Here is a 9,803-nt window from a genome sequence, read left to right on the forward strand (position 1 = left end):
TTTTATAAATCATAAAGTAATTATTTCATAATTTCCACTTATGCCATAACTGTCTTATCACTCATAATTTTGACTTTTTGTCATGACTAAATTTTAATCTCATAATTCTGACTTTTTTCATAACTGACTTTTTATCTCAGAATTTTGATGTTTTGTCATAACTATGACCTTTTATCTCAGAATTTCAGCTTTTTGCCAAAGCTATGACATCTTATCTCATAATTTGCCATTATGCCATCATTTCAATTTATCTCTAAATTTCGATTTGTCACAACAATTTTTTTTCTTTTTTTTGCTGATTATTTTTAACATATATGCTTAACATAACTGCAAGAAAAACCTGCCAGTGACACAAAACACATTTATATTTAATATTTATTCTCTATAAAATAAGTCATATTTTACATATTTTTACTTATCAGATAAATTATTTTTACTGGAAAACCAGAAAAAAAAATCACGAATAATTTGTTCTGCATGTATGGTTAAACCGCATATCTGAGAAACAGTGTTCATACGTGTATCTGTGTTTGCCGGTGTGTGTGTGTGTGTGTGTGTGAGAGAGAGAGATCCCTTGCTGTCTCTATCTAATAAAAGTGAGGTGTGTTTTTGTGTTTGACACTCTGAGCTTACAAAGCCCCTAACAGCCCTACCTGCAGAACAACACAGCAAAACACACACACGAACACACAGGACATGAGAACCGGTCTGACCAGAATGAGGAGTAGAGCAAAGGCCATCACTTCTTCTGAGAAAACCTCGAGGTCTCATATCAGCTCTCCTCTCCGCTGGTCCCTTCTCACAGCGGTTAACACATATCTGATGCTGTCACTGCGAACGGCTACTGAACCCTGAAACAAGGCCAGTATTTCCACGCAGGACGTCTGCTATCGGATCCGCCCATCGGCGCCCCCTGCCCGTGTCGCCAGTCTCAGAGGATTTAGAGCAGGGCGATTCTGTATTAAAGACCCCAGGCAGAGTTCTGATCCATACAGGAAGGTCAAGGTCCCGTATGAAACAAGCTAAAGGCAGAGGGTAGATTTTCGACAGAAATGCCCACAAATATATAAAAAGTACATCTCAAGAAAGAAATACAGTCAGATATACAGAAACCCAGCTAACAGGGAACATTCTCACAACTTGCTCTAATGTTTTTTTAAAAGTTATATTTTTAAAAGTTATATACAAAATGTTCTTGAAGTAATGTTTATGGGACATATTAAAATATTTGATATGTTTGATATATATTCTAAGAAACATTTTTTTTTTAATAATGAACTTGAAATAACATTCCAATCATGAGAAGAAAACATTTAACTTTAGAATATTAAAAATATATGTTCAAATAACGTTATATTTTGGGTGAAAACTGCACATTTTAAAGTTCTTAGAATATTAAAAATAATTGGTCAAATAATTAAGCTTAGTATAATGAAGTTATTACAGTGTTCTAAGAAATGTTTTTGTAACCTATAAATAACGTTATACTCACAACAACTGGACGTTTTAATATTCTCTGAAAATTAACATAACATTCAAATAACATTATATTATGAGTAAAATAATGTCAGTAGAATGTTGTAAGAAAAGTGTGTAACCTTTAAATATCTTTATAATCACAACAAGGAAATTGGACAGTACAACATTTTAGAAAAAAAATAAAAAATAAAAAGCATTGTACTGTTTTCAGAACTTTGGCTAATGTTCTGGCAAGGTTATGAACAAACAGTTTTTCCAGTAATGTTAACATAATGTTCATTCAGAGTTATCTGTTTTTTAATAATGTTAGAGTTTGCTTCACAGATGTGAACTTTGTGATTTTCACAATGCACAACATTTTCAAGATCCACATGCATTCGTTTAGTCGTTGTTTTTCAGGCAAAGCACACACACACACACACAGACACACACACACACACACAACCCAAATGTGAAGTTTCATGAATATTTTTAGTCAGCACTGCTCTCTCTCTCTCTCTCTCTCTGATGAATGGTAAATATGATTTGATTGTAATTGTGGTCTTTGCCTCACGCGCAGTGAGAGGTTGACGACCCATTGCAGCATTCAGGAACACTTCATTTAAGGAGAACAAGATGACAGCAATCATTTATTCAGCTGTATTTATTATTATTATTATTATTATTATTATTATTATTATTATTATTATCATCATTATTATTGGAATAGAGGTTATTTTCTAACCATTAGGCAGTCATGGCCTAATGGTTAGAAAGTCGGTCTTGTAACCCAAAGGTCGCGGGTTTAAGTCGCGGTACTGGCAGGGATTGTCGGTGGGGGGAGTGAATGACCAGCGCTCAGGTTTTGGAGCAGAGCAAATATAATTATATTTTCCCATCACACTGCTCCTATATTTTCTTTATTATTTGTTTTTATTTCACTCACCTTTGGGTCATTTCTCTTAAAACTGGTCCCTGAAGTGTTTACAATCCAAAGCAATCCAGTTTTTTGGTTTAAAGTGTATATGAATAAATTGAAAATGTATGAATGCAGCCGTAAGCGACAATCAGAGTCACGGCTATCTCTCCAGTCCTATCCAGTCATGAAATGACTGACAGTGAGGCTTGATTATTCCGGGATCAAGCTCCCTCGACAGACTCATATCCCACATAATCAATTATGCAGAAGTGTTGCTGTGAAAAGCAGAAAGACTCCCCTCTGTCCGCAGAGAGAAGCCCCTCTCTGACTGAGCTGACCGCATTACACTAGTGCAGCTTGTCCATTTATTGTTCAGTGGGCAATAATTCATGTGCAGTGATTAACTGAAGCACGGCTTTATGAAAGCAGAAATATTGTCAATCTCATGTGGGACCAGCAAACTGAACAGACCACCCCTTTATTTTATCATTACAAAAAAGATCAGACTTATATTTTGTGAAGAAAATGTAAAACTCACTGGGTACAGTACAGTGAGCGTTGCAAAATATACAGAAGGGCTTCATGCTAAAATGTAATACTTAGGGTTATAGTCAAGCAATATTGATAGTAATGCATGTCTTGGTAAACACCACTAATAATCATTAACAAATAAAAATCTGCGTTCATATATTAGTATCTAAATAGCCATTTATCAGTTTTATGATCCCTTGTGAAAAATAAGTTCACTTTTGCATACTTTTAAGTACACTTACCAAAAATAATATACTTAGGTGTGAAATAAATGTAATGTTTTCGGACACTGTGATTAAATGAAAATGAGTTATAACTGAAATGCAATTAACTGAACTATAGAGTGCTATTTGTAGGACTTCAATTAGTGCTGTGAAATTGATTAATCGTGATTAATCGCATCCACAATACAAGTTTGTGTTTACACAGTATATGTGTGTGCACTGTGTATATTTATATGTATAAATCCACACTCAAACATGTATATATTTAAGAAATATTTACAAGGATATATATTAATTTTCATATATGATTTATATTATATAAAAATATAAATATATATATTACATATTCTTAAATAAATACCTGTATGTGTGTATATCTATATACACAGTACATACACACGCACTATGTAAACAAAGTTTTATTTTGGATGGGATTAATCGATTTGACAGCACTAACTTAAATACATCTTAATATGTAATTTCACAATTATACGGTCTTTGAAATATGATTAAAGTGCACTGCTGAATGAACTGACAAGCATTTATGGTAAACTAAAATATACTTTCATTTCTATTGGAATCTGTATGTTGTGTATGATGAAGTTTAAAAACATTTAAAGGGGTCATATGATGCTGCTAAAAATAACATTATTTTGTGTATTTGGTGTAATGAAATGTGTTTATGCGGTTTAAAGTGGACATGGCGGCAGCGGCAACAATACTACAGCGAGAATAAAACGCCTTCTTTCTTTGCATGAACATTTGGGCGGCGTTATGCGAATCTTCCCAGATCGTGACGTAGGTATGTGGGGGCGTGTTAGAACGAGCCGTTTTAGGAGGGTGTGGTTAACTCTTAACTTTTATAAAGAATATCTCTTTGGTTTTGAGACTTTAGTGTTTGCAACTTTACAGATCTTCTTTATGCACCAAGAGCTTGTAACACTCCAAAGAGAAAGGAAAAATTGAAATCGCATCATATGACCCCTTTAAAATGTTAACTGTAATACTATAACATTTAAAATGTTAAATGTAATGTTGAATAACACATTACAGTTAAAATTATAATCAAGTACTTTAGTTAGCACTTCAAAATGTAAGTGTTGTGTAAAAAAATGTGTAAAAGTTTATTTAAAACAATGATTTTAAATGTATTTCAAAGTAAAACTTTGATTTGATATTATTAAAAAGTGAACTTAAGTGTTTTAAGAATCAGTCATGAATGAGTATACTTAAGTGATTGCATTACTTCTATTAATTAAATCTATTTTTAACATTTGAATTACTCTGTCAATAGAATTAAACACATTTTGTTCAACATTTTTAGTATTTACGTGCTGTAAGAAATTAGAGGATCCTTTACAGAGGGCAAATTACTATGCCCTTCATCACAAATGAAAAAAAAAAAAGGAATTAAAAAGCATAAGGAAACTGCTCCCTTGTGATTTGTTGATCTGGTTTATTTTTCCAGATTTAAGAACATATTTGCACGTAAGGTCCCCACCTGTATAATTAATGAATTGAAATAATTATGAATGCCGGAGAGCTGGTTCCGATACAGAAGTCCTGGAGCAAGTGCGGGCCTGACGCCAGGAAAATGTGCTTCATTATTTATTCAGCCTCTACCTCCTTCTGTTTGTCAACATCACTCAGATGGATCCTCATCCTTCATCCACAGACACGCGCCAATATCAGCGCCACGGGCTCCAGACTGCAAGAGCCAATTAAATCGTGCCGCACACTTAAATAATGTAAACAACAGATCTTATCCAAAACATTACGTTATAGACTATGCTTTAATGTAAGTATACAAATACAATGATCGTCCTCCACTAAAATCCAGATGCATCAGTGGGCAATTAGAGACACGCACAGAACAACAAAGACTGTAAGACAAATCCTGTTCTATTTACAGTGAAAAACTGCCAGTTTTGGCTGCCAGAAATTCACAATGTTTCAGGAATGATAATAAGTCACCTGTGTATTGATATTGAGTATTATGATAATATAATAACACATTTTAACAATTAAAATCTGTTTTGTACCTCACAATAAATACAGGTGGTTAATCAAAATAATATAATTAAGGTTAATCAATAATGGCCTTTCTACGATCAACAGCACAGTATTGGCAACAAAGATAAAAACCTCTTAGGGCAACAGACATGACACTAAAATAATAAAGTATTTATTTACTTACTTGCTTACTCGTTCATTCATTCATTCATTCATTCATTCATTCATTTATTCAATCCGAAAGTTGTGATAACTAATTAATTGACTTCATTGTGGCGATTTACCAGCTACTGTTCAGGGTTAAACAGAAACAGAAGAACACATTTTTAGACCCTCCTCAAATATCACATCATCATATTTCTTTATCTCTTCTATCTTGCGATTGATTAATTCAGCAGTCACCGGGGTCACCCATTGATAAATGGAGAATATTTAACATTTAACTGTTTAAAATTCAAAAGAAAATCTCATTTTGTACTTAAATGAAACCAATGTAGAGTTGAAGGCGTTACCCTAATGTTCATCAATGTGACCGTCCTACCATCTGTGATCTATACTTGAGGCCAAATTTGATGATTCAAGCACCCTGAACAGCTTTAATCAGGCCTCAGTCCTAACCCTAACCCTAACTAACCCTAACGCTCTCTGTTATGAATTGCAGTGCATTAGGACAGTATTGACAACTTGACTCGATAAATTGCAAAACACATTTAATCTATGTTGTTAAACAACTCATATGTCTCTGTTATTGACAAATCAAACTGGGTACAATTCTCGGAAGCAGATACATTTATAAACAAGATAAATAATGTTTTGTTTTACAGTAATACATTAATGATTGCTTTACCATAAAAAAAAAATATCACTGCAGGCTGACTATTAAACGTGGCATTCTATACTTATTGAACACAGATAATGGATGGATAGAACAATATCCATATATTCTCAAATGAATTAACTAATGAATGAACAAAAGATTTGGAAAGCACTATTCAAAACCAAAGACAGCACTTGTTAAGACTATATTGAATATACGTCTTGTAATCTGACACTTTGGCCTTGACTGTTCTCTCCTGGGACGAAGATCTAACCAACTCATCAACTAAGAGTCAATGGCTCTCTCTCTCTCTCTCTCGCCTGGTTCTCTCAGTCTATGTCTTTCAATTAATTCAGGTCAATGGCTATAATTAGCCTGCGGTTGGCAGGTGACTTCACATCAAACCCCCAGATGTGCTCAAATGTGCTACATCAGTGTCACTTGAAAGAGATGGTAGAAATAAAATAAAATCCCATCACAGCTATCATTAGCATGCTGTAACAATAGAGAAAACACTTTACCAGCACTCTGAAGATAATATAAATGTTGATTTAAAGTACACCGGACTGTTTTGAGACAAGCATTGCTTACGGTTATTGGTTAACTCAGTTTCTGATGTCTGCGTGTGGCTTCAAGGATAAAAAGCAAACTTCAGCTGTGATGATGAGGAAGGGATGGAACAACTCACAGCATAACCATGAGCATGATATTTTGCCCTGGAACACAGTCATAGCTTTAAAATCAAGAAAACTGGCAAAGTTCCTAACTCAGCTACTCCCAACCCCAATTCCTAAACCTAACCCTAAGATCTTAATGTCATTCCAGAAACCTGTTCTTGGCAAATCATGCTGGATGGACGTAATGGAAGATAAAACTTGACTTTTCTCCCACTCAAACTCAGAGACAGACCAACAAACAATTAAAATGTCTAGGGGATCAGATCCAAACATCTCAACCATCCGCATATATTCTCAAAATATATCTGTTGGATCTAACAGAGAACAGACAGTGACAGTAATGCTGGAGCTCTCACCTCTGTTATCCAGACTGTGTTTATGGTTGGCCTCTCCCATGCCTTTCCCCAGACTGTCCACACTGTGGGTGCCCTGGCTGCACAAGTCATCTTCTAGATGTGCTTTCCCATCTAGCAGATGTCCGGGCTGCTCGTCCTCTTCACAGTCGCAGTCGTCAAGGATGGGGGTCTCGCGGATGGGCATACCAATGACAGAGCTGTGCTGGAGGGGTCTGGGCCCACGGAAGCTGTCCCTGCTCTGCGGAGGGCCCAAAAGAATAGAGGGGATGTAGTGAATCTCATGCGTGGCCTCGGTGCTGGCACTCTTCTGAGGGGCACGACGACGCCTGCACCAGCGCTGACGGGTGTAGAGTACCAGCGTGAAGAGTAGGATAACTAACAGAAGAGCAATCAGACCACCCTGGAAGAGAAAGGACAAGAGAGAAATGTCAGAATTCCAAAAGAAAGAACATTCAAAGACTTTCCCCACCATGAACTATCCTGAAATTACATCTGCTCAAGACTCCATGAGGAGACACCCATCAAAAAAATAATGGAAGCATTTCTGGAGGCTGTAGGACAGGGGAGTCTAATCCTGCTCCTAGAGGACCAAAGTCCTGCACAGTTTAGCTCCAACCTGCCCCAACACACTTGCCAGGAAGTTTCTAGGGCTGCATTCCAGTCTGTTTTTTTTTTTTATGCCCTTCACTTGCAAACTTCCCTCCGTGTCGTTCACTTGGATGTACGTCATTGATTACGTTGCATGAGAGCCCACTACTGGCGGAACCCTTGGAATGGGCTGAACTGGAACGTCCTAAGCCCTTGATCACTTAGAATCTGCTATAGAGTTGGTTTATTGTTTACATTTTCCCCTTACAAATTTGTTTGGTGCAGCATTCTATATGTATATAGGCATGTTTGGGCTGTTTTAAATGTTTAAAAAAATAATTTATATATTATAGAGTTGTTTGGGGTGAGGATAAATTAAACGCGATCTGCGATGACGTTATAATCGTGTTGCATTGTGGTCTGTGGAGTGGCCTGAAGTGTGCATATGAAGCAGACTCGCTCCCTCGGTCAAAATCGAGGGTCTGTCCCTATAAACTTCCCTCGTTCACTTCACGAAGTGGAACACACTTCAAAATGGCAGTGGGGATTCCCCCGAGGGGAAGTTCTTAGGGAAGTTCGCGAGTGCGTGTCTAAAAGTTGAGTGGAACACAGCCTAGTAATTCTGAAGGTCTTGATTTGCTGGTTCAGGTGTGTTTTAATAGGACTGGAGCTAAACTCTACAGCAGAGTGGTCACCAGGATTTTGCCATGAAGGAGCTGCTCCTTTTTTTTTTGGTCCTGGAAAAACACTGCTGTTCTAACCCAGACTCAATCCAAACCCAAGCCATTAATCAACTCTAAATTCATAGGTTTGACATGAATGTTGTTGAAGTCTTGTGCCCAGGACAATCCAATCCTTAGACTAAAACTAAACATGTTTAGTAAATAGATTATTCATATTCTACTACAGGGATGTCCAAACCCGTTCCTGGAGGGCCACTATCCTGCAGAGTTTAGCTTCAACTCTAATTAAACACACCAGAAACAGCTATTTAAGGGTTTTAGACTCACTAGAAACTTCAAGGCAAGTGTGTTGGAGTTGGTTGGAGCTAAAATCTGAGGGATATTGGCCCTCCAGGAGAAGGATTGGACACCCTTGTTCTACTGGGGCAGGGGAGCCCATTCCTGTTCATGAAGGGTCAATGTCCTGCAATGTTTAGGTCCAACCCTAATTAAACACACCTAGACCAGGTTAACAAGGTATTGATGAGTGCTGGGAATTTCCATACAGGTGTGTTGGTCCAGGTTGGAGCTCAACTCAACATTGTGTTGGGCTTCTGCGAATAGGTTTGGGCACCCCTGTACTAGGACCAATAAGAACAGGGTTGTCCAAGCCTGCTCCTGGTGGGCCAATGTCCTGCAGAGTTTAGCTCCAAGCTACCCAAACAAACTTGTCTGTAAGTTTCTAGTAATCCTGTAGACCTTGATTGCTAGTTCAAGTGTGTTTGGATTAGGATTAGGGAAGATAGTGACCCTCTAGTAGCAGGATTGGACACCCCAAACAAGGATGTTGATCTTTTCCAATGTCATACATGGTGCATTCATGGCCAGATCAACTTAGCCTATCTCTAGAATCCATGTTGTTAATAGCTGGACCAACCTGGTATTTTTTAACTAATTTTGTCACATGTTGTAGTGATTTGTTATGCGAAAGATTAGCAAACAAATTTGCAGATTTTGGTATTTCCTTATGCAGGTAAGTAGCAGATGTACTTGGATGATTAGAAAATAGTTGCCAAAATTAAGCATGTATTTGGGTAAGCTACAGTAATACAAGATGCATGGCCACAGACTTCAAATGTTGCTCTTGTTTCACTGTCTTGTAAGGAGACACTGAGCTTTGCTTGTTGTTTGTCTAGCTTGAGTGTCTGGCCTAAAGGAGCAATACACATAAAACAGCTGAAGATTCATTGCTGCATGGTTTGTCTCATTTCATGGCGTGTCAGGGACATCAAAGATTTCTTCTCTCTTGAGCCGTTTCTGTGTAATACTCTTAAACCTGCAGTTGTGTTAAAGAGAGCAGTACTGAGCTGACAGATAAAGCATGCAGCGTAATATTTTAATTAACGAAAACATGAAACCTTATTTGAAACAATGAAATTAATACTAAGTAATATTGCATTCTGCTCTGTGCCATGTGTTTTCATGAGAGTTCCTCTCAAAACCAGTGTGACATGGAATTGTATATGGAATGTTATTGCTCAGAGGATGCTTATATATA

General features: G+C 37.0%; 1 protein-coding gene across 1 annotated transcript in view; it reads right to left on the reverse strand.

The window, feature by feature from the left end:
- Nucleotides 1-9,803, reverse strand: part of LOC107683760 (astrotactin-2-like) — a 496,105-nt gene that overhangs the window by 332,395 nt on the left and 153,907 nt on the right. The window contains 1 exon segment of the mRNA XM_016479817.1: nt 6,996-7,395. Coding sequence (XP_016335303.1) covers nt 6,996-7,395 — 400 coding nt within the window.

This window comes from Sinocyclocheilus anshuiensis, unplaced genomic scaffold (genome assembly GCF_001515605.1).
Source record: "Sinocyclocheilus anshuiensis isolate Anshui unplaced genomic scaffold, SAMN03320099.WGS_v1.1 scaffold1549, whole genome shotgun sequence".
NCBI classification, from domain to species: domain Eukaryota; kingdom Metazoa; phylum Chordata; class Actinopteri; order Cypriniformes; family Cyprinidae; genus Sinocyclocheilus; species Sinocyclocheilus anshuiensis.